Source organism: Chroicocephalus ridibundus, chromosome 19 (genome assembly GCF_963924245.1).
Source record: "Chroicocephalus ridibundus chromosome 19, bChrRid1.1, whole genome shotgun sequence".
Lineage (NCBI taxonomy): Eukaryota > Metazoa > Chordata > Aves > Charadriiformes > Laridae > Chroicocephalus > Chroicocephalus ridibundus.
This window is the reverse complement of record NC_086302.1, coordinates 4,876,376-4,901,773: the sequence shown is the minus strand read 5'-3', so window position 1 is coordinate 4,901,773 and position 25,398 is coordinate 4,876,376. Positions and strand designations below refer to the sequence as shown.

At 51.4% G+C, this 25,398-nt stretch overlaps 1 protein-coding gene across 4 annotated transcripts in view; it reads right to left on the bottom strand.

The window, feature by feature from the left end:
- RPS6KA1 (ribosomal protein S6 kinase A1) overlaps nucleotides 1–25,398 on the bottom strand; it is a 55,977-nt gene that overhangs the window by 20,420 nt on the left and 10,159 nt on the right. Inside the window, exons 5-8 of one of the 4 annotated variants that reach the window (XM_063355931.1) lie at nucleotides 24,523–24,718; nucleotides 21,235–21,328; nucleotides 21,027–21,157; nucleotides 12,919–12,963 (exon numbers count right to left, since the gene is read on the bottom strand). In XM_063355931.1, the coding sequence (XP_063212001.1) occupies nucleotides 12,919–12,963; nucleotides 21,027–21,068 (87 nt within the window). In that variant the 5' untranslated portion in view covers nucleotides 21,069–21,157; nucleotides 21,235–21,328; nucleotides 24,523–24,718. Of the gene's footprint in view, nucleotides 1–12,918; nucleotides 12,964–19,474; nucleotides 19,589–21,026; nucleotides 21,158–21,234; nucleotides 21,329–24,522; nucleotides 24,719–25,398 lie in introns of those variants that run through there. The other 3 variants (XM_063355930.1, XM_063355932.1, XM_063355929.1) reach the window with 3 other exon arrangements.

Here is a 25,398-nt window from a genome sequence, read left to right as displayed (position 1 = left end):
CGCGCCCCGTCCTGCCTTGCCAGAGGCCTGGCTCAGCCTGCCTGCCTGCCCCTTTTCTCACCTAGAAACAGCGCTTCGAATTCCTGAAGTTTTTCACAAGGAAGAGTCCCATCCCGAAGCCCCTCTGCTAAACCTAGAGACCATAAACCAGTCTTGGTCAGAAGCAGAAACCATTAGCTCTGTGCTTCGGGTGCAGTTCACAGCCACGGAGGGACCGGCTGCTGCTAGAGTGCAAACCGCCATTGCTTCGCTCTCTCTGCTCCCAGGAGAAGGGACCAGAACCAACCAAACACGTAACAATCCCAATATAATGTGATCAATCTAAAGCAAGAAGCATAAACCCAGGGAAGCTGTGGTGCAGGCAGCTGTATGCGAACAGGCAGGTTGTGGGTCTAAGGGCAAGAGACACGTGGGCTGGGCCAAGAGCCTTCCTCCATCACACTTCCAAATGACCTTACACATCCCGGCTGAGTTTGACACTCTTAGGGCAGAATTAAGTCGCTCCTAGGCCTTATTCCGTATTTTCTGAAGAGGGAAAAGCCGGTGACAGAAGTGGGTTTACCGGTTCTGTTCGTTCTGTTCCTATACCCATGGATGCTGGGAGACATGAGATGCTGCCGAGCGGCGGGCGGCCAGACGCTGGTACCGAAGTGCCAAGACCCCGCTGTAAACTCTGCGTGAACCCGCTGTCATTGGCATACCAGTTCTAGGAAAGACGACCCCCAAATCCAGCGGTGCCAGGTACAAATGGTTCCCAGCACACGGTTTCGAGACGCTGTAATCCAACTCTGTGTCAGCAGACAAGACCGTAGGGCTGAGCTCCAGCAAGTCCCAACATCGGCTCCATAAAACAGGACACTCGCTAGCCCTATAGATTTAAATCAGAATAACCAGGGAACTGCCTTCGCCTCCTGCCAGGACGCAGTTGCACCCCACCGAGCACTGGGAACAGCGTCGGGGAGGGAAGGAGCAGGGTTTCATAAACAGGAAGGCGATGGTGTGAAGAACCGCTGCGAGACAGCTGCTGTCACATCAATACGTTTCAGAGGTGGGACTGGTGGCCCTGTGCGAGACCAAAGGGATGTCTCAGCAGAGGTCTCAGCTGTTGGCCAGGAAGCACTGGATGAAGAAGACATGGCTCATGGAGAACCCTCCGGCGCACACCGCTCCTGGGTGCCGGCCCCAGGAGTGGGAGCTTCACACTCCTGAACTTTTAAGGACGTTAAGTTATTTTATGCAATCTACTCCAGAGCAATAACCTCCCTGCAGGGCAGCAATCCCTGCACTGGAGGGAGCTTGAAATAAATGGGAAGCAAGAGATGCTGCAGCTTTGCAGAGGAAGCGAGTCTGTTTTTTGCTGTTGTGAAGAGCAGAGAGGCAAAGGCTGCTCTGTCTGGAGCTTTTTTTTTTTTTTTTAAGTGGTGGTTCTCAAAAAGGGGAACAAAGAAAGCAAAGCAACCTCCCCAGCCACTGCCTGCCCTCCTGCAAAGGCCTTATTTGGGCAAGGCTGACGGTTGGTCTCATTTGCAACCAAAGAACTGGCCAGAACCCTGTACTTTTGTCTGTACTTCTTTGGTGGATCCCCCCGCCCAGTGCTCCTGGGAGCCCCCCAGACTAAGAAATCCTGTGGGATGCTTGTCCCTGAGCAGCACCGGTCTTCCTTGAGCAGAGACACCCTCGCAAAGCGAAGGGCTTCAGCTTGTGGTACCTGCGTCGGAACGGTCCCACCAGCCAGCACAGAGGATGGACTGGACCCGTTTGGAGAGACGGGATGGGGAGAAGGGAGCTGTGCCTCGAGGCAGAGCCATTTTGACACGAGAGGAAACGCTGCCCACAGCGACGAGATGGTCGTATCAGCAGCTGCAGATTTTAACTCGCTTTGTTGCCATCCACCGACTTCCAGGAAAGCAGGGCAGGCAATGCTCACTACCCCCACAGGAAACCTGCCCTCCGACTGATGCCTCTCGAGATGCCTGCAACTGCTCCGGCACCTCTCGGGAGCTGAGAAATGTCACCCTGTACCTGTGGGACACGCACGTCCTGCACATCGGCAGGGTCACCACGTCAGCCCACCGCCGCTGCTGGGGCTTTGCTGGGAGGAGAGAGCAAGAGCTGGGTCAGAGTAAGCAGATGCTGCTGCCCCGTGTTTATCAGGAAAGGAGACGTTTCCTGGCCTGCCACTCACTACGGCTTACAAGAGAAGTTGAAAACAGAAGTCCAGCCAAGCAGAACATTCTGTGAGATCGTACCGATTTCATTCGATTGCTGAAGTTAAAAAAAAAAACAACAACAAAACAACACCTGGGAGAATTCAAGAGTTTCACTCTATCTAATTAAGCGGGCATTGCAGTATCATGGTTGTATTCAAAGATTAAACACCAAAGCCATCTCTCGCCCGCTTACACATACCACACATGCAATTAAAGAAAAAAAAAAATAGTAATTTGAAACCTCAAGCAGATTTTAAAACCTCTCTGCCCAAGAGGAGACTCTGTCCTGTTCTCCCGCACATGTTCCAACGGGTTTAATCCCAGCCCACGCTCCCTCGGCCCCACAGCTGCCCTCCCTTCCAGGTATGAAACCTTCTGGGCTCTGTTTTTCCCACTCCAGCATCATCCCCAACATCACGACCCAGCGCCGCTGCAGGGCTGCCTGCTCAAAGTGAAGGTCCGAGCACCGTTTTATTGCATTTTATAAAGACAGGGCGACTTTTGCTTCGTACATGCATCCCCACATCTGCAAAAAGGTCGGGGAGAAAAGACACGAGACCTCTCACTTGAGCTCCTCAGCCACTTCCAACCACGCTCGGAGCAGGAAAAGCTGCAGAAGAATTCAGTCCTGGAGGTTTTATAAAAGCAGGCAGCAGATGGAGGGAAGAGTGTGCCCATGCCCCTGTGAGACGTCAGAGAATCAGCAACAGCTTTTGCAGGACGAGGGAGAAACAGGAGAGTGTAAATGCTTGGGGTCATGGAAAAGCTTAAAAGAAGAGGGAGATTCTTAGAGCAATGCAAGAGGATCTGCAAGGAAAGAGACGGCTTCGTTAGTCCTTTAAACTAAACTCACACTGAACAAGGGCATTTGCTGTTTTGACAGACAAAAGCCTCGGGAGGCAGCCGGAGCCGGGGGGAGGCAGGGCCCACCGCAGGGTGGCTTTGAACATGTAAGTCTTGGACAAAGTCACTTCTACAAACACAGCTAAGGAGCAACGGAGACTTCGGCAACTGGAACTTCCCGATAAGTGGATAAGGATGGGGGCGGATTCCTGGCAGGAGCTTTGCTGCTAGAGGTTTGCAGGAAGGGCTACTGAGAGGGAACAGCGATGCGGGGGGAAACAGGCACGTTTCACCCTACACCATCTCCGAGGACTGTTTTATTGGTCTTCCGAAAAACAAAACAAACGAAAAAAACAGGGAGGGAGAAGGGAAGAAACCCAGGACACGCAGTCAGACCCCTGCACAGCGAGGCACACCGCTGTCTTCCTCGGGGCAATTCCTCTCTGCTCAGACAGGCAGCCAAACGCTCAGTGTAAAATTAATTTGGTCACCCTTGGGAAGGGGTTTGCTGCCACTCCGAGCAGCAATCTTGGCTCCCCGCAATGGGGGTTACAAGCAAATCCCTAAAAAGGGAAAACTCAGAGCAAGGCAGCACGCTTTTACCCTGTTTGGTGTTTAGATGGAGCAGTTCCACCCTTTTTTGTTGGCCCCTTCTCTCACCAGCAAGTTCACTTCTCTCGTATGTCAGAAAGTGACCCCCACCACCTTCCGTGGAGGTGGACAGAGCTGTCACAGGGAGGAAATACTGTGAAATCCTGGAGGCCACAAGCAGATGCCATCACGCTCTGGCAACGGGCAGGACAGCAGCACTAACAGGGCATGGAACTTGCCGGCAGAGCATGGTGGGACAGCGGTGACAGGTACCGGCATCTGCAGCCACAGGGCAAGGCTGTGTCACCCCCAAAGAGGCTGAGAGCCCCAGGGAACCCTGCCAGGCTGGCTGCCCGGCCACCGCTCCCCCTTGAGCACGCTCCAGCAGGTGGCACTCGGAGCATTTTTAATGTCCAAACCACGTTTCTGTTCTGAAAGAGGAGGGTGAGAGCCAAAAGGACCCACTTCATCAACACCCATTTCATAAACACCTCAGTGGGAAGATTCAGCACCCCTAAAAGAGGGGGGATCCAGGAACTGATTAAGGGATGAGATGTTTTCTCCAGCAAAGCCTGAGGCTGGAGAAGGGAGAAGGCAGAAGGTGGCCTCACGCAGCAGAGCTGCCACGGCAAGGCAAATCCGTCTGCTTCATAACATCTTTTTTGCTCTGTTGTTACCCGACTCATTTGACCAGGAGCACCAAAGTATCTGCTTTACGCCAGAGAGGGGATGGAGAGAGCAGGGAGGCTCAGGCACAGGCATCCCCCTTGCGCTCCCTGGTCTCCTCCCTTCTCCTGGCTCTCTCCAGGGGCATTCTGGCACCAGATCCTACAAAGTTTCTTTAAAAATAATAATAATAATAAAAATATCTCCACCCTTTCCAGGCACTACAAGCCACAGCTGGCCAGGATCAGCTGACAATGAGCAGTTTGGGCTCAAGATACAAGCTCGGGCAAAAGATCTTCCCAAACCCCACCGAGACTTTCCGAGAGCTCTCCGATGCCAGCGCAGCCTGCCGTGGAGCTGCGGGAGAAGCACTCACAGCCGGCAGGACTTTGCTCCCAGTGAAATGAGATGCCGGAAAGGAAAACACCTTTAATTGCCAGGAGATAAGGAACTACTTAATTATGCATCTTCTACAGAACAAATTAGTCTCCATTTAGAGAGTGCAAGGGATACTGCCTCCCCTTCCCGCAGCCCTACGCACATTTCCCAGCAAGGAGGAAGGGTCCGCTCTCAGCAAATTCAGCTTCGATGGTGGTAAAACCAGGATACTGCAGCCCAGGCTTTTCTAAATAAAGAATATCACTCTTAGGAACCAGCATCAAAACACAACCCCCCCCATCTAGGAACGACACAGGTTTGCTACTTCCAGTACAGAAGATAAAAACTCCTTATAACTGAAGGATAAAACGTAACACTGGTTTCACAACGAGAACTGAGAAGTGTTTGCTGCCCCTGGAGTTATCGTGGGATGTGGAAACTATTCTCTATCACAGGAATGCAGGAATTCCATACTCCTCCCACAGCACACATGCTGCCGGCGGTTTTCTTGTTGCAAGACACACAAAAAGCGGTCTTAGGACTCGGTAAAGCCTTTGCTTGGTATCTACCAGGTTTCCATATGTGGAATAACCCAGCTCTCTCCCACCCTCCGGGAACAACACGTGTGCGAGACACACCGAGAGAAAAGCAATCGTCACATTTCCATGGTGTCTCTGAACTTTATCAGTGCTAAAAGAAAAAAAACCAAAACATGTCGAAAACACACCCTGAGCCGTGTGTTCCCAACGCCGTGCGTGTACAGGGCGAGCACCTACTGTAGCAAAGCACGATTTTTCATTTAACGCTTGTAAAAAATACACTGGCAGCCGCCCCCTCTGTGGCTCAGCCACGACCCAGGCACATGCCTGCCCTGCATGCCGGGGACGGGGCCGTAACGCAAAGATCACCGGCCCCCCCCTTCCCAAACATCACAGCACGGGGATTAGTCACCCTGAACACTGGGAATAACATGTTTTGTCCTGTTCCCCTTAGATATGAAAAATGCTATTTTAAGGGGCTTTCTTCACCCCCGCTCTGTCCATGCGGAGACCCTGGGGCTCCCCTCCCACTGCACAAATGGAGTGTGACCCCCCCCCAAACGCCACCGCTGCCCCCAGCCCCGGTGAGGGTGCAGAGCCATCGCCTCCCCTGCTCTGTAAGCAGACACCGCGTATTCCCAATCTGTAACCAGGCCAGCCCGCGCCGTCCGGTTAAATACACCTCTCCGACGGCGAGGAAATCAATACCGCCATGTCTGAGAGTGCTTACGGGAGCACAAAAAAATTGTGTTCGCAGTCCGTTCGGTGTCCCCAGAGCCACGTCAGAAGCTTTGCTGAGACCAAGGTTTCAAGTACAAAGGAGGGATAAATGCCCTCGTTTTCCGTAAGGGTGACATTTCCCGGCTGTGCGTTCCAGGGCTGGCGAGAGAAGGACCCAGATTTCATGCTGCAGTTGGGAAACTCTGTTTGCCTTAGAGCATCGTTGCAATGAGATCAGCTGGAGTTCTTGGGAGGATGCCTCTGCCCTCCTCGCCATGGAGGCAGCCCCAGTGAGTGGCTTTTCCTAAAGTGAAGGAGAAATGCTCCAGGGCAGGCAGGATTCCTTACAGGATAGCTGGACTGTCATCCTCCCTGGACGGTCCCCAGCCCCGTGGCAGCCCCTGGCAGGCAGCACAGTGCAATCGAGGGGGGGGGGAATGTTATCACAGCTTCCCCTGGAGCTAGAGAAGGAATTTACTGCTCATGTCAAAACTAGGCTTCGGCTTCCAAATAAAGCTGAGACTTGTAAAGCTCCAGGAGATTCAGGGAGACGGTTTGTATGTGGAGGGAGAGTCCTGACTTGGGATCTGAGCCAGCCATGGAGCCAGTGACCCCCCAACAAACCCAGTCAAGGGGACTCAAAGCTCCCAGATGCCAGGGTGGCATCCTCCAGAGACACAAGCCCACTCTGACCCCTTCAAAAATCAAATGGGAATAAGTTCTTCAGTTCGAGCTCTTGAGAGTCCTCTTTGGTGCCAGCTCTCTGCTGCTGTCCCTGGCACAGAGGGAGCTGCCACCACCTCGGCCGGTCTCCATCTACCTTTCCCCTGGTCAGAGAGGAGCCCGTGGCTCCTCCATCCCTCTGGGGAAGAGCCAGCAGAGCTCTGGCCTTGCCCACCCTCCTCCTGGGTCCCCAAAGAACGTGACTTCAGCAATTCCCTGCCCTCTGTTCCCAGACAGCCGGGGGAAGCCTGGCTGAGGAGGGCTGGCAGGAGGGTCCCTCAGTTTGCTGTGGGATCAAGAACTCCTTTAACTCTGATGGAGAGATAGATTACACATGTTTCCTCCAGGTACAGCACACAGTAAAAGATTATAACTATTATTACCCCCCCCCCCCAGTAATAGAGGCTTTCTGGAGACAGAGCTTGAGGCAGTTTCTATTAACCCAGGAGGGGGGTGGAAATGGAAGAGAAGAACCCGGAGCAGTTTTGATGGGTCGGCGTGCCGTGCGCGAGGGCTGCTGGAGCGCTGCTCGCCAGCGCTGCAGACTCTGCTGCATTCCTCATGTGCAAGTCCTGTAAACTGACCCCTCTTCAATTATTCATTAGAGTCTGCAGCTCATCAGAGACTCTGCTCCTCAAACAGGCATTTATTTGTGTTTTTTTTTTTTTTTTTTAAGAGCTCAGAAGCTTGCTGTTAACCATAGCCCGGCCTTGCCAAGGACGAAGAGCAAACACTCTGGCAGGAACCAGCCAGGCAGATGTCAGGTATTACATTAAAAACAAACCCACTTGATTACTTCAAGTGACAAGACGGAGCAGCCAGTTTAAACTAAGAGCTTTACCCCAACAGGCTGAAAAAGCCAAACGTTGAGAGAGTGGCAATAGCTGCAGCCCGGTCCCTGAGGTGCAGAGGGGAAGGTGGATTTCCAGGCAGCACCACGCCATGCTGGAGGTGTTCTGCTCCCACCAGGTTATCCCAGCTCCTGGGGGACCAGACCGGCCGGAGCACTCTTGGCCGAGCAGCTGGAAGCAACAGAAGAGGGGCATTGGGCAGAGAAGGGATGTGCTGAGGTACCTGGCTCTTCCCATGTTCGATAGCTTTCCAGTTCTTGGAGAAAACAGCAGCAGCAGCTGTGCAAACACGCCAGGCCTGTTTCAAAGCAGAGCGTTTCACTTGTTTGTTTTAAAACCTTTCATGTTAAGAGGCCGCGATTAGAGCAGTGTCCAGTAGTGATGAGGATTGCACCACTGGACGTGTCTTCTGTCAACACGGTCTGCACCCAGCCTGGAGCAACGCTGGCAGCCTACGCAACGAGAGCCTTCCATCACCCGGACACTAGGTGGGCACACAGGACTTGCCCTTTGGTGGCCAGCAGGTCTCAGATGACTCTTTCTTCCTCTCCCACTGCGAAGAGAAGGCGCTTCAAGTTTCCCCTCTGCTCACCCACTCGGTGATGCAGCTCCAGAGAAGACAGGACAACTGGCAATGGATGCTCTGCCCGTCAGCGAAGCCCACAGCAAGGGGCAGAGCCCAAAGTCTGGGTGAAGGGGAGAGATGTACTGATGGAAAGCAGGGCTGTGAGCAAGCACTGATGCAGTGTGCCACAATGGAGCAGCACAAAGCCTTCCTCTCTTACAGCTCACTGGAGGAGCACGAAGAATTCCCAGTTCATGACTAGAGGTCCGAGCAGGATTCCTCACCAGCCGTGAAGTCCAGCCTGCAGGAAAGCTGCTCCATCCATCCAGTTTGCAGGCAGGAGTGGAGAGCTGGGCTCAAGTACCTCGGCAGGTGCAGGAGGAGCGTACCAAAACCAAGAACCAGCCATAAGAAATGTTATAAATACTAGAAATAATTCTAACAGCAGGTGACTGCTATTGAACCACACCGAGGACCGGCACAGAGCTATTGCAGGTAGATGGCTACAACCCTGTTTCCTCCAACTCGTCCCAAAGAATTACACTTCAGAGCTGCAACTGCCACTGCACGTTGTCACCGCTTGAGCATTATAGCAGGGCGTTTCACCCAGAACAACAAAAAACTGATGTTAACGCTGGCGATGCAGGTATTTCTCTGGCCAGAAGTGTCCAGACCCAGGGTTCCTGTCTATAACTTCCCTTGCTGAAGGTGCTGCAGGGGAGGACCTTTCTGGTCAGGACACAAGGATAAATCAGTAGGAGCTGTATGGATCTGTGAAAGAGCCATGTCTTCCCCTTTGCTGCATTCCCACTACAGTTTTTGCTGCCCAACAGGCTCAGCCTGCACAGGTGGGGCACCTCACGCCTGGTGCATGCAGCAGAGCAAAGCCCTCGCTCTGGTCTCAAAGGTCTCCTTGATGGTGCAAAGCAGAGCTGGAAGAGGTTACTCATTCACTTCCCCGGTTTTCATTGCGCACTGTGATTATCACCCAAGAACAAGCTGATCAGCACTCCCAGCCTGCGCCAGCGTTACCTCCAGAGAGAGAGTGGGTACACTCAGCACTGCAAATCCACTCCTCTGCTCTTCATTATGAAGTGATTTCGCTAATTGGTTGTTGTACTTTCATGCATAATTCCTCACACTTGGCACCTTCAGGGAGCACAAGCTCACCCCTCAGCCAAGCTGGCTGCAGAGCAGGCTGTAAAACCCCAATTATGAGAGGTTCCATTTTCCCACTGAATTCAAGCTCTCCGTTGCCGTTCCCCAGCTGAACAAGGACCAATCTTCAGCCTACCTGACAATTAAAATCTAAAGAACGTAGGACAGAACAAGGTTCAGTACCTAGGGACCAATGCTCGGCGCTGCTGATTAGCCCCTGGGGCAGAGCAGCTTTTGAGAGCAGGGCGAGACACCTCCTGTTTTGCTCCCAACCTGCACGGAGACGCAGCTGAGGTTAATCCAAGGCTGTTGCATGAGATGCTTCTCTTGGTGTCAGCCCAGGCTGAGTCAAAGGAAACAGAACAGGAATAAAGCAAGCCCTGAGCCCTGAAACGCAAAGGATATGAGGATAGCAGTCCTGCTCCGTTACCATCGCTCCTGCCCCTCTACCACCAATACGAACGTGGAAGAGCAGCTCTCCTCTTCAGCAGCCCACAGACGTCGCACTGAAACCTTGCACAAGCCACGCTGCTGCTATCCGAAAGCCAACATCAAATTTAAACAGGGCCAAACGCCACCACCAAAGAGGAGAGGAAAACAAAAAAGCCATCCTCGTACCTATCTTTGCCAAAGGCTCCCGTTCAATGCAGCGTCGGATGGGCAGCTTGGTTTTAGGGATGTGGCCAGGATTGCCTGGCAGATTGCAAACTCTTACAGTAGGGACACACTGGGAACATGCAGATAAGCAAGGACTCAGGCACGAGCAATCTAGGATTGTGCTCGCTGTCAGGAGAGGGTTTGGCTTGGAATTCCTTATGCTTACAGAGCTGGAATGATGTTGGGATGGCCCTGACAGCAGACCCAGGCCCCTTTCCCTGTGACCATGCAAAGGGAGGCAGACGCTCCAAGACAGCTCTCTGCCCAACCTGTAGGATCTTGCAGGCATTTCCAAGATACTCAGATAAACACACCGAGGTACGATGCTTGCAGGGACTTGCGTATCACAATTGTTCTTGAAAGGTGGGAATCCACACAGGAATAAAAGCCACAAGAAGTTGTGAAATGCACCAGCTGTCCTTGGTAGGAAGCTGAGTTGAAGCTACAAATGCAACCAGAAAATACCAGATCACAGCCAGCCTGGCCCAAAATATCCCCTCGCTACCTCTGCAGTGACCATTTCATTGTTTTTTATGCCCAAAATCCCTAATGTGCAACAACAGCAGGTGAGATGATGACAGAGGCATTAGACTGCATCAGTCTCACGCTACCAGCTGCGAAGTTCCCAACTCTTTTGAGGAACTCTTGGATTTCCTCCTTTGCAAAGTGTCTTCGGTTATTGCCCAGGCAAATAACGATTGTACTTCTGGCAGCATCCTACTTACGGGGACAGGGGGAGGGACGGCACTTCTGCGTGGGTGTTGAGTAATCGCCACTGTCACAGCTTCGGGCTATTTTTAGAAGAGATCACAGAATTAGCCGCAAAAGGATAGCAAGTACAAACCTAGAATAAAGGTGCCTCTTCCCCTTACAGCTCTCCACACGCAGCTAGAACAGAAGGGCATGGGAGGGATCCTGAGCAACCTTCAACTTGAGAATAGCAGATGTTTACTGCCGCCTACTTCTCCTTCCTCAGTCCTTGTTGTAGGTAGAGCCAGTGCCAGAAGCTGCTGCTGACATCTACCCCCAAAAAGAACAGAAAAATACATAGGTATCTTGATTCTATGAATCTATGATAATCAGCGCGCTGCCTGCTTCCCCCGTCTGCAGCACCGCAGCTGGTGCAGAGCGCCAGAGAGTTTGCCCTGAAGTTGAAGGTATGTGTTTATAGGAGGGATTTCATTTGTCTGTGCTGGTAGCAAACGTACCTTGTACAAACTTGGAAAACGCCACCGAGGTTATTTCAGGAGCACGTAGCAGGGCTTCATGTGTTCAAAAGTTACCGAAAATGGGATTGTCTGACACCGCTCACAGGCATTTTGGCCACGGCGCCTCGGAAAAGTGCAAAGCAGGACACCTGCACGCAGCACAGGGCTCTTGTGGTTTTCCTGCTGCGGGATGCGGGACAACTTGCCCGCTGCTCTGCGCCTGCTCCCCAGCTGCAATGGGGACTTCACCTCCCTGTCCCACAGCGGGACAGACACACAGCAGCAAGGAGAACCCCAAGTGCTTTTTGGCCTCTATCGCCTCATATTTCTGTGGGGCTGCATCTACAGATGGAATCAGCCAGGGTTTGTCCCAGTGATGTCCTTCAGACAGAAAAAAAATCTTCAATTATTTTTAAAGCAACATCCTTCAGCTGCTTTTATGGGAGGGCAGTTTAGCCAAGTGTTTGAAGATGAAAGAGGCAAAGTCTCAAGTCTTAGAAGCCCAGCTGGAAACCAACCAGAAGAGACAGATTTATTTTTTTTTCCCATGCCAGAGATGCAGGCACAGTGAAGAACCGTAAAACCACTATTCTCAGGGGAGGGAAGTGCACAGTCTCATTGACCTGAGTTCATCTGACCCACGCCAGATTTCTGTGCAGGCCGCTGGAAAAGTGCCAGTCCAGCAACTGGGACAGAAATGCAGAACACGTAGGTGAGATGCAACAGCAATGCTAGAAGTCTCGCATAAGTTCCTGGCAAAGAACTACCTGAAAAGCAGCCGATTGGTTTTTAGATTTAAATTTCTTTTACTAAAAATGCGACAGTAACCAACTGGAAAAACAATACAATAAACCCCCATGGCCTTTAGCACAGATGGTAATTCAGAGTGAAACTGCTACAGGGTACTCGTTGAGGGTAAGGTGCAGGACAAGCTCTTTACAACCCGTTCAGCAAGGTCTCCCAAGCCAAATCAAACACGTTGTGTCACTCTTCACGGTTATAGCATGTACGTATCAGAAAAGGAAATCCTGAAAGGATTTCAAGGTACTGATATGGCTCTTATACGCTGCACAGTGTCTTGCAGGACAGAGAAGTATGGGCACAATTAGGAAATACCCACACTAACAACATCAGCCCTCAGTCTTATACTTGGAGAGGGCTCCCATCAGGGAAATCAAGACCTTCAACGTCACGCTGCTCACGTGTGGAACAGGGAGAGCTTTAGGTGTCTGAAGAAGGTCTAGCAGATTAAGACCCTTGCCCGAAACATGCAAAACAGCAGCTCAGTTCCCTCTACCATTCCCTGCCGATGTAACCGCGGACGCAGAGGGCAACCTGACAGAAGTGGCGCCTCTCCCAGCCCCACCAAGCTGAGAGAACAAACAGATACCAAGCACTCAGCAAGGGCAGCTGTGCCAAAACCATCAAATACTCTTGCATTTCTCATCCCGTCTGGCAAGATCACAACATAGAGAAAGGTGTAAACACAGCGCTGAAACACCCCAGGGACTCTCGCTTCTAGCCTTCTGCTGCGGCCTCCAGTCCATCTCCTGGGTGACGGACTGAGGAGGCCCTTTGGGAAACTTTCCAGATATATTTGGGTGACCAAAGGGACAGGAAGAAAGAGGGTTTATCTTTTCTCTTCCCCTACTCCAGCCCCTTACACTCCCACATGCACTCATCCAGATTACAAAGCAGCAGCTTACAGGATTTAAAAATAGCCGTCCCCAACCCATTCCCCAAGTCAGCTCACACCCCCTACGCAGTTCAGAGGGATGATTTAAGGACGTAACCCCGGAGCATTTTTACCTTGGATGGAGGATTTCCGCCTTCTTCTGGAGCAACCTGCCCATTCTGCAAAGGAAGAGAACTGACATTAGCACACGCCAGGCATGGGACCGTTCCTTACACCCCCTTAGAAAGGCTGTTGGCCTTGAGAGCCCTTCATGCAGGATAAAAGGGGAGGATGACACTTTCAGACATGGTTGGACACTCCCCATACACCGAGGGGACGCTTTCTGCCAAGGAAAAAACACTTGTCCAGAGTTTCTTGTCCAGAGAGTTTCTCCACATTTCCCCCAAATGAAATTAGGGCTGTTTTTATACCGCCCATTGCTCGTGGGGCGAAGCGCACCTCTGCACTCCTCAGGCGTGGGTCCCCGAGGCGGGGGGTACAGGACCCCCACCCTCAACAGCACAGACGGCAGGAACTGCCCGAGAGACACAGCCCCGCGGTCGCAGCGTCCCACCTCCCACACCCTCGCTGAGGATACCCCCCTCCACCGCTTCTCCGGGACGGCCGGGAGGAGCAAGGAGGGGAGATCAGGTGAAGTCGGGAAAGCAGCGCTAGAGTGCAACTGACAGCCATTTTGCCGTGACTTTGGCTTTAATACAAACATTTATCAGTTATTTATTACCCTATCGCAGCTGATAGGGCCGCAGGAAATCCGCACCACTTGCTTGGCTCTAGGCCTGAAAGTCCAGCTCCTGCTGCTGGAGCCACGCACAAAGTCACAGCCGGTGACCTGAACCGCCTGGAGTGGCATCGAGCCGGTCACACTCGGCGCTGGCCCAAAGGCGTATCAGGTTCAGCACAGCACCGTGCCTGGAGAAGCCAGCGGGAGCAGATTTGGGTAGGATTTACTCAGACAGAGACACTCAGAGCAGGATAAGCACGTACAAAAAGTTTTCTGCAGACTACGCTAAAAAACAAGGGCAGGAAGATTTTGCTGTGACATCTATTTGCACTACAGTCTCAGGCTCCAAAAATTCGTGGAAGTCCTCTCTACCCTTGAAAGAACAAGGCAAATGTATACACTTCTCTTTCAATGTTACAGTCCAAGAGAAAAGGTGTGCAACTGTATTTCAACCTCAGATTCTTAGTGAATGGGTTTTAGAGCCTTTCAGGAATCGAACAGAAACAAAGCTAGCTCCTTCCCTGGAGAAGCAAGAGGACACGAACCTGACATCCATTTTAGGACTACACTATCCCCTTCTCCCCCTTGGGCCGCATTTAACTCACTTCCTTTTAATACAAAGCAAAACTTGCAGTTGTTGATCTTGAGAGCTTTGGGGCCACCAAGAAAACCTCCCTCTAACGCTGCGCTCGCTTTCTACAACATTCAGTGGGTGCTTCCAGCTTCACACTCTTCTGCTTTATAGGAGGTCATCGCTGCTGTTTTCAACCTGCTTGGGTACCTGCTTGCTCACAAGAACAGGTGTAACACTAAAGAACTGAATTTAAGCACAAGTTTAGTTTTCAGATACTTCAAATCCACAGACAATAGTCCAGAGTCTCCAGATATCTTCATAGACAGCACCTCACAGAACAGCTTGGTCCTACCACAGCGTGGAGTACCACCACATCAGCTGGGGAGCAGACCACCAGCCGCTTGGCCCTGCAATATTTACATTTATACGGATCCACTCTGAGCTCCGTAACTCACCTTAGCACCGACTTAACCTAGGTTATGTTCCTAAGTATTTTCCAGCCGATGACTGAAAAAAGCAACAGCACTGCCACGCAAGCCAAGTTCTTCCAGAAGAACGTTGCTCTGATGTTTACACGGAGCTCTTGGTGCCATTAGCACAAATAGCTAAGAAGTGAAGTAAGATTTTGTGTTTATGTGTAGCCTCCCCAAAGAGAGGGGAAGACACCGTGCTCAAGATAACCAGGCTTGGAAACACACTTATGTTTACTGGCTCTGCTGTCACTGATCAACAAATCATAACTCGCTGCTAATCCAAACCATAGCTCGGGGAGGGCTGTTTATGTCTAAAACAGCTTAAGAAGTGGAATTTCCGTGTCGGACAGAGGGAAGTAGTGCCTGGCTCATGGTCTGGAGAACAGATCTATAAGACACGCATCAGGAGAGAGGCGAGTTGATGCATGGGACAAGGTCTTTTATTCCCTTGGGAAGACCAGCACGTGGCAAGCAAGCACAGGGTCTGTCCAACACTTTGCCTTCAAGGATAAGCTAGGAGACGCGGGTGCTACCTCCGGACCTTTTGAGTGCTGCATTTCATCAGCTCCCTACCCTGAGGAACGCTTGTCCTATACCCTGCTGTTGAAAGAAATCCATCCTACATGGGGATGGAAGGGATGTGGAAAGAAACAGAGCAGCATCCATCCCTGGGAGATCTCCTGGGCATGTAGGTCCATGGCATGAAGCTCCTGAGAAACAGTCACTTTTCTCAAGCTGACATAAGGCAGATGCGTAAGGAGAGAATCGCAGTATTTAGAGCCAAGTGCTTTCCTTCCTACCCCAGAGCAAAACCAGTCCTTATTGCCTCATATGGAATTCAAGAGCCATTTGTAAGCATCCAAGATGGAAACGCACTCAGTTACAGACTCATCACCTCCCAAGATAAAATACAGCCATTCACCACGTCGTAAGAAGAGCTGAAATAGTTTGTGGGTCTCTTGGTTTGACGTTTGTCCCTTTAAAATGCTTTATTTCTGCACTCCCCCTGCATACCACGCGCAGCGCGTTAGCGAGTGCCTCCGTGCCAGATACCCCCTCACAGCACATTGTTCTCGGGGCTGGAAAGGAGCCTCGTGAACGTCCTACTCTGAAAGCCCCCCCGAAGATCTCCCAGCAGGCAGTAACCAGGCAGGAGGGAGGCACAGCTCCTTCCCTTGGGTGCCCAGGGCAGTAAGGAGATGATCTGATAGTGACAGAGCAGGGCTTGGGCTACCAAGAAGGCAGTAGCACGAGCCTCACCGGGGCCAGCAGCCTATCCCTGCAACTTTCCATCCATCCCTGCTCTGGGGCGAGCGTAAAGGGGGATTACAGAGCTAATCTGATGGGCACATGGAGCGGCAGCCTGGCAGCGAGGGCACCTCTGGGCGAGCGACAGCTAAAACTGCCCGAGAGGTAACGCAAAAGCCCTTCTGCACACACGCCGCTCTAATAAGTTTTCTTAATAGCACGCAGAAAAGTATACTGGAAAACCAAGTGCATTCGGTTACACAACTGCTAGCCTGGCTGAACTTGGGAGATATTTATCTTAGGACATCTTGCATTTTAAATCCTTTTAATTCCACATAATCCGCAGCACAGGGAGCAATTTACAGAACAGGCCAGTGCTGCTCTGATCTGAAAGCAGGATAAGTGGCACCCCTGGCAGGACCGTGAGAGAGCGTGTCCACTCCTGCTGCCATCAAGGGCTGCGCTCTATAGTTAGCACCATCAGCACAAGTCATCCCAGATTATCAACAGCTCTGCTTCGAAAAGCAGCCTCCTGTTATTTCTGGACCTCTAGGTTTTGACTAGTCACTTTTGAGGTGCCCATACACAATACAACAAGGGTACCAGGTACCCAGAGATGCTCTTTCACCCAACTTTGATGAACCGTGAAGCATTCAAGCAGGTATGAGTGGGGGAAGAAAAAACCCTTCACCCCAGAGCTTCTGCCAGTTTGACACAAGAATAAGCCATTTTATTATTACGTGGAATTTATGGATCTTGCCTATTGCAATTCAGAGAAAGGAAACGATTCTGCAAAAATAAAGATCTCCAAAAGAACTCACGTAGCCTAAACAGACCGAGGAGTCTATGCACAAGGCATATCGGAGACGACAGTCGCTCGGCTTCCTCCTCTATCTTTTGATCATTGTTTTATGCATTGTTCAGCTAAGATGCTTGAAAAGGATAGTTATTCATGAATAGCTCCTGCTCAATAAAGGATGATACACATACACAGGGAAAAATAATTAGCTTGAAGTGGTTGGGTTTGGCGTAATCCCACGTCAGTTGTGTTGCTGTGTGTTTGTGTAACAAGACAAGAGTTTAAAGAAAAGCATAGCCCTGATGACAGCATCCATCGCTATGGTGATGAAGTCATTCAACTCCACTCTCTATCGCTTGTACTCTGCCCCAGCCAGGTTTTTCTACTACGTAAGCAATATTCTGAATAACATAAGCAGCAGAGAGAACAGGGGGAAAGAGGAAAAAAAGGAAAAAGTATTACGAAGCCAGCTCAGTCCCCAGGACAGAGGGACTTCTCTCCTGCAAGGGATCAATTCAAGCTCCCACTGCCACCCACTCCCATGCGTTTTCCTGGCACAGCTCCAGGCTGAGCTCCAGTGGGCCGGGACACGGGGGACCTGCCAGGACCCGACCCCAGCAGCAGACAACCAACACTCCTGGAACGCAGTGGAAAAACCCCAAATCTCTTAACAATAGGACTGATGCCTGCACCAGCGCGGTGACAGCACCTCTGCTCCATGACTCAGAAAGCAAAGGTTGGAGGAAGCCAGTTTCTAACCTGGATGGCAGCGATCCCAGGGCAATTTACGTAACTGGCGTTCCAGAAAAGTCTCCTCAGTTTCTCAGTGGTGCCACCTTGCCCAGGAGTGGTGAAAACTTTCCCTTTGGGCCCCTGCCCTTGGTGATTTTAACCTCAAGGTGCAAAACTCCCCCCCGAGCCCAGGTCCCCCTCCACTGTTCGCAGACACGCTGCTGGCTCTAAGGGAACCCTCTGAAGTCTGGCCCAGGTGATGGCAGCCCGGTTTAGAGGTGAAGAACAACCGTATTGGAGTCAACTGCATGTACCTGCTCGCCTTAACACACAGGGAGGTAAATAGCCAATGTCCCACTTGTGATCCCGAGATGTAAAAAGACAGCTCTGCAGAAATACCACCTGCACGCGGCTCCAGACCCTGACCTAGAGCTCTGGCCAAGGTGAGATGGGGGAAGGGGACAGCTCGAAGCTGAAGCCGTAGGCAGGCCCTCCAGTTTCAGTTTACAGTTAACACACCCGTTACTAATGCAATGGGGAAAACAGTCCTCGTTGCTGCCATGATCTTCACAGCTGAAAAACAGACCGGACTCCCCCGGCCGTTTCCTCTCAGGAGAGATCCCCTGATGCTGACACAGCGCCTGCCTGGCACCTGTGAGACCTGGGATTAAGGAGTAAACGAATCTCGCCCATGGCACTCACCACCCTGGGCACCGGCATTAGTTTCCTCCCATTATGAGCCTACTTGTGTTTTCACCTTTTCAGGCTATCTTCCTACTTAAAAGGGAGAAACCACAAATAAAAAGCCCCGTCTCCCAGCAGTAACCTACACCCCAGCTCTGGGCGCATGATGTGGTTTCAGGAATCATGATCAAGTCGCCGCAGGACTTCCCTCCTCTCCCACCTGGGAGCACAAGCCCATCCTCATGGCTCAAGCGATGCTGCAGAGCAGACGCGCTCAGCCCACTGCAGGGTCTCCCCACACCTTTGCAGCCCCAGCAGGGGCAGACCCTCGGCAGAGCACCCACCCGCACAGGGGGGTCTCTAGGAGAAGCCCTGCCATACGGGGCCGCTGAAAATTAAGTAACCTCACCTCCGATCGCCAGCAGCAGCGGTGAAACGCTGCCTCCACTCAAAGCAGAGCTCTCTTAAGAGGCAATTTTAAACAGGAACGAGCAAAAACCATTCTATGATTCTAAATCAGACCAATTCACCATCGTGACATCTGACATCCGTAAGAGTGACAGAAGAGCGCGACAACACAGAATCCAGCCAAAATGATGGGAATGCACCAAGGTCTGCGCAGACACCTGGGATAAACCCCCCCACCATCCCACTGGTTTCTCCAGGAAAGCTGCTAGTTCCAATTCGGATGAGAAGATGTTTAACTAAAGAGTGCCAGAACACAGTGCCTCAGCTGGCTGCTCTGCGACGGGTGAAAACTGCTACGAGCTGTCCCTTTCTTCTGAAATGGCTGTGATGTGAGCCTGCAGATGGGGACAGATGCTGTGCACCGTCCTCCACATCTGGCTCAGAGGTTTTTATTAGAAGGAAAAGAGCAAAGCAGGAGGGAAGAGCGGATACCCAGCAAAGTGACACAGGACCGTGACCAGAGTTTGAAACACAGGCCCGGCGAGAGCAGATGGGGAGGCAGACAGCGAGGAAGCCTGGTGGAGAAATACCCAAAATCTGAGATATTTATTCCCTGAGCCTTCAGCGGGGACAGTTTTCCTCTCTATCTGGGAGGAGATTTAGGAGCACGCTGCTCACGCTCCCCGAATAATCAAAGCCCGGAGGGGCAGCAGCGGAGCCAAGCAGCCCCCGCTGCCCCAGCCCCGCCGTGCACACCCCGACCCCCGGCGCAACCGGCGGTAGCCGCCCCCCCCCCCCCCCCCCGCCTCCGGCCGGCTGCGACCCCCCCCGGTGCCGCCAAACCCCCCTTTCCTCCCCGGGGAAGCGCAGGGGACGGGGCGGGGGGGGGCGACCGCAGCCGGGAGGGTCCCGCCGGACCGGGAGCTCCTTTGTTCGGCGGAGACCCCCGGGGCGGGGGTGGGGGGAGCGCGGCAGGGCCGGGGGAGGGGGGGCGCTCCGCGCCACCGGGAAGGGCCGTTGCCCCGCTCACCTCCGTGTCCAGATGCACCAGCTCCATGTTGGGCCAGGGTTCGGCCAGCTGGGCGAGCGGCATGCTGCCGGTGGGGGGGAGCGGCGGCGGCGCGGGGGGGTTTGCCCCGCGGGGCTCGGAGCTGCTCGGGAACGGCGGCCCGGCGCTGGGCACCGGTTACCCGGGCCGGGCCGGGAGCGGCGGGGCGGGGCGGGGCGGAGCGGGGCGGCTCCGCCCGCCGCAGGGACGGGGGGGCCCGGGGGAAGCCGGGGCGGTGCTGGAGGAGGGGGGGATACCTCCAGCCAACAGCCATCACCCCCCCCCCGCGGCGGGCTGGGGAAGGGACAAAGATGAGGAGCCGCGCATGGATGGCACATGGGAGCGGCGAGGGTGGCGAGGGGTGACCCGATCCCCACCAGCCTCACCGTTCCCCGGTCAATTTGGGATGAAAACGGAGCTTAAAGCTGCGGGGAGGGTCCCGCTCGCTCCTCGCAAGGTGAGGGGGGCACTCACTGCCTGCCCATGTCTAGCAAGGGAATGCTCAAGGCACCAAGAACACCTGAACACCAAATATCTACTGAAAAATACACAGCGCCGAGGGTCCCCCGCTGTTCTGTGCCCTGGAAAGATTATTTTTTCTCCTCTAGGAGCGTCCAGCTGGCTCTCTGTACGCACAATGGTGCACAGCATCAGCAGAAGAAGAGGTGGCGAGGATAAACTCAGTGACACAATTCAGATCGCTGCTTAAAGCAGGAAACTGCTCTGGGAAATCCGGATTCCAAGTTTGAGATGCGCAATGAGTCACCGCTCACCGCCGCCTGCAGTGTCCCCCCCCCCCCCGCCACGTTCCCTACAACAAAACATGGGTAAAACACACATCCACCTCTCTGTGGTGCTTGGAGATACTCAGAGTAAAGGTACCTTAAGCACAAGTGTTCATAAGTCATGGCTGTTCTCACCTGCTAGGTTTCTCAAATAGGAAAAAGTTTTCTTCTACTCACATTTCGCCAAACCCCAAAGCACCATGTTTCATTATAAAATTGTTTAAAAAAAATGAAATATCTTTTTAAAAGGGTGCATTGCTAAGGGTTGACTTCATCAAGGTGTGGCTGGAAATATTTAATGAGCGTAAGTGAAAGCACATACAGCCGGGGTTTTGCATTCTGAGGGCAGCGGTCCCAGGAAGCTGGGGCTGTACAGCCCTTAACCTGTTCAGGGAGCACCGCGAACTCTGAAAAAAACGAATTAAGACACAGCCCAGGGCTTAGAAAAATTCCAGTTAATCTTCACAGCCCTTGAAACTAATCTGTAAATCATCACCAGGACCTGCTTGCAATTTAAGGCTAGAGCCGTCATCTTTTTTGCACGTGGGGGAATCGAGTGTAGAAAATTCCCACGGTGACAGTACATGTTTGAGCCAAGGCTGGGAACTGCCGTCTCCTGGTCCTGTGCTCGCAGCCCCCCTCTGTGCCATAAGTGTTGGAGCCTCAGATGAAGGCATTAAATAACACAAATCCACCCGACTGGTACTAAGTGAGGTCCTGTTATAGCCAATTAAACTCATGTCACTTACGGTTGGAGCAAGCTGAAGCAGATCTTGTGGTGAGTTATTCATTCAGCTCCAAAGCTGTCCATAATTTCCCCTTATTGCCTGGTACACGGCGTGCCGTCTGGTTACAGCCGTCCTCCAGCTGCTGCAACCTGCTTTAAATGGCATCAGTAACACAATGATGTCAATACCGGCATCCCATTTACCTTCTCCATTTGTTTACAAAACCCACCTCCCTTTCCTGCTGCTCCATGTGCACATCAGACATGTCCGGGGTCAGAAAGCAGAGGGAAGGCGAGTGTAGGACAGTGTTCTCTGCATCCTTTCTGCAAGGAGGAAAAAAAATGAGACACTGCTCCATGACCTGCCGTGCTTTAATGCCAGACCCCATGAATTTGACCTTTGGATGTCACATCCCGGTGCACTTGGTGCTTCCCACCTGGGTGACATGCCCACAGGAGGTATTTAAGCCATAATGCCATGCATTTCCCATCAGGCGACCCACCGAATCCCTCCCAACTTCCAAGGAGGGTTCTCCATGGAAGTCCGGTAGGATCAGGTGCTGAGCAGTTATCTGCAGAAGCTGAGGGGGTAATCCCAGCCCAGCTGGTCAATATTAACTCCTGGGAAATTTCTCACTCCAAGGTCATGATTGTTATTATAAACAGTAAAAAAAAAAAAAAAATGTTCAAAATAAAATAAATGGCTTTTGAAGTGTTGAACAGTTACAGGGTACAGTAACCAGTAGAAAAGCAAGCCTTCGTTTTCAAGGTCATGGTGAAAAGTTAATGGGCAATATCCAGAGGAGCCAAGGCCTATTGCAATTCGGAGAGAGAAGGGAGACAGGAACCCGCTGCTGCTTCCCCCCCCCCGGTAGGTCTATTGAGATGCAGAAAGTCCATCATATTTCACAGCAGAAAGACAGGCAGTCTGACCGTCAACTTGACAAAAGACAGGAATCACAAAGCTTTATGGAGCAATGACTTCTTTAGGCTGGAAGAAAAAGATGGCTCTAAACCCATGGGTACCACTGCACCTAAATAAAACTACCAAATTATCCTGCCCAGTTCTTTTAATAAAACAGCAAATTAAAGATGGGGAGACTACGAACGATTTGTGCATGATTATTCCCTCCATCTCTGCAGCTACTTTTGTTAAAGGCTAGGAGAGGATTTTGCTGAGGTAGCTCTACAGCATCCTCAAAATTATACTAACACCCCCCCAAAAAAAGGCTAGGTAATACCACAGCAATTCAGCAGCAGTGCTGGGCAGACAAGCTAAGGTCTCTCAACCCCCACCTGCAGGACTCAAAGAGAAGCAATCTATCTGCTGATGGAAGCTACCTGTTATCAGCCTGACCTTCTCCCGATTCCCACACCAGATAATGCTGAATCGTAGTTGATGAACAGAACATGAAACGTGCCACGGCAGATTGCTGGTTAGCCCAGGGCAGGATGTCGGGGTAAGAGAAATGAGGTACTGGTCTCCTCCGGGGTTTATTTCCTCATCAAAGAACAGCTATAAAAAGCGGTCCCTATCCTGAAAGCAGGGTACAAAAAGGGTTCTTTGGAGTCGAACAGCAGAGCCTGCTGTTTGGGTGAGTGTCACGGCTAAATACAGTGATTAAAACATATATACTGGCATTTTTCTGAGACAGCTGCAGGCTGGGGAGAGCTGCTGCTATGGTAAACAGAGACTCCAGATCAGCTGGATGACCCTTCTGTCAGTATTGCTTTTGCTGAAAATTCAAAATGCTGCGGTTTTAGGTCGATTTTAATCAAATCCTCCTCAAATACAATTGTAGATATTATTGCCTCTGCAGCTGGCTGGCTTTTGGTTTGTAACATTTTCCTTTTCAGGGAGGTTGACAACATTTGTTAAGCCAGTTATCCCCAAAGAAGCACTTCCAAAGCAGACGTATCAAGACTGGTCCTTATCCACATTACCAGATCCAATTTTTCCTCCTTATTCCAAAAGCTGTCCAAGTGATTTTCCACCTAACCATAGAGTAACCCAGTGCTTCCATGGCTCACCATATCCATTCTTTTTACGGAAGCCAGGGAGCATCTCTTGTTAACTGCCTGCTTCATGCTACGCTGCTTTTACACATATAAGGAAATGCGAAAGGCTTGCGGGCAGGAGAACTTGCACGGCTGAGTCCCAAATGCCTGCTACAATTTATAGACTCGTGTAATCTGCTTTGTGTTTACACTAAGAGAGTAGTTTAATTAGAGCGCACAGCAACCCTCTTTGTATTTTTAAGATTGACTAATTAGTTCCATAGTTCATTGTCACCCCCACTGTACTAATAGGGAAACTGAGTCACGTTTTCAATAGGTTGTCAGGGTAGAATGCGAACTCCGCATCCTGTCTTCTAAGCCCTAGCTCTCAATTCACAATCTCATTTCCTCGCCTCTTCTGCTTTGTTTTTGCACTATGAAAGAAGAGGTGATAGATCACCTTGTTTTGATCCCAGGGACACATTTTTCCTTAGCGTGGTACAAACATCACATTGAAGATATAAAGCAGGGGCCCCGTAAATGAGAAAACTTTGGCTGTGTTTAACAGCAGAATAACTTTTTGCTTTTCTGACAGATTTCTTTACGTTCCTTAGCACCATGCACGACTGCAGCTGCCTCAAATGCCAGCGTTTTCCAAGGCAGGTCCAGGCAGCGGTCGGAATGCAGGAACTACACCACAGTGGGATGAAGAGCTCCTCGGGGAGCACAGCCCAGGCAGCTCTCATCCCCCTGGATGGGGTTTGCGCAGGCTGAAGAGCAAAACACCTTTAACCTCTGCTGATACTTCCCGCAAAGGTGAGCATAGTGCTACCTTGCTCAGCTCACGTGCATTTCAGAAGGTGTCTAGCATATCTGAAACCCTTTCTTTTGCAGAATATATTGCATTTTGCCTGCTGGTTCTGCAAACCGACTATCAGTCTGCTAAGCCCATCCTGCTTCTAAGTGGTATTGCTGTAAACCATGTCGTTCCTCCATGGACCAGGTCTCCTGAAGCATCTCCCGGGGTGCCCCTGGCTGAAGCACATGCAGCTCAAGCCAGGGAAGAGTTTTGCTAGTGGAATTGATTAAGCCGTTGGCTTAATTTGTGAATTTTGCACCTATCTCTCAGGAACCACTGAACTGCAGCCAAGAGGTGCCTTGAGGAGAGGGACCTGTCGGAGCCGGGATGTGCCCTAGGAAGGCAGGGGAGGCGATGGGGAATGAGCTGCGAGGCAGCGAGGCCATATCTGCTGGTTGTCATGGATACAATCGCTGCCGGTCTCCTGTATCAGTTACCTTCCCTTTCCTGGATGCAAATAACCAAGTGGTGGTTTGCTCCTCTTCCTATGCTGGCCACAACCCTCTACACCCAAACAAAAGGAGAAAATAATCTGTTTCAAACCTAGACATCCCTTCTTAACATCATCTGAGGGGAGAGTGGGAGGTGACTTGCTTTTTCGGTATTCCAGCTATGTGAGTCTGATAATGCTCTGCCCAATTCCATGTGGTTCTGTCCTAACCTTTGGTTATTTCCGAGGACCTCAGAGGAGCTGTTTTCACAGTCCATTCAGCCTTCACTCTCGCTCAGCCTTTTGGATTCATGACAAGCTGTAGGGACTTGGGCTCTGCTGGCTGCACGCGCGTGCTGCTGCCTTTGCGCGCACACACACACACACACCCAGGCACAATTCTGCAGGCTCCAGTGACTTCAGCTCCCTGTTCCAAAGGAAAAACGAGAGGTCAAGTGTGGCTCTAACTACACCTAAAACCAGCTTTTACAAAACCCCATATAAAACACAAGCAATTGCTTGCTTTATTTTTTTTTTTTAATTTTTAAAGCAGGTTTGCAGCCCAGGTGGTAAGTTATTTAGAGCGAGTTATCCAGCAAATTTTGTTTTTAATTAGCATACAGATACGCTTGTAGTTTATTTCAGTGTAGCACTATGCAAGGGAGTGATAACATGAAAGAGAAAACTATTAGAAACTGTAAACAGAAGTAAAACTGCCAGGCCTGTTTTCACTGTCCCCTAGCCAGGGAGAAAGCTGAGTAAACAACAGTGCTCTAAGTACAGTCAGTTTTTACGGTTCTTTTAGGTTTAAGAACTTGTAAACAACTGATGAGGCTTTTAAGGAGATACAAATAGATGCCCTCAGTTTTTTGCTACTTACAGAGCATACAGGTCCCAGTTTCTCCAGACAGGGCAGGGGAAAACAAAAGCACATTTCAACAGAAACCGGGCTCCAGCGAGAGGAAAATGTCATTCCAGTGTTTGCGGTCTCAAGCCTACATCATGCAACTGAACAAGTCTCATCCTGCTTAACAGAGGGCACACACAAATACCCATTCCTAATTACCCCATTCCACAGTTTGGGACGCCATCACGCAAAGTAAAAAA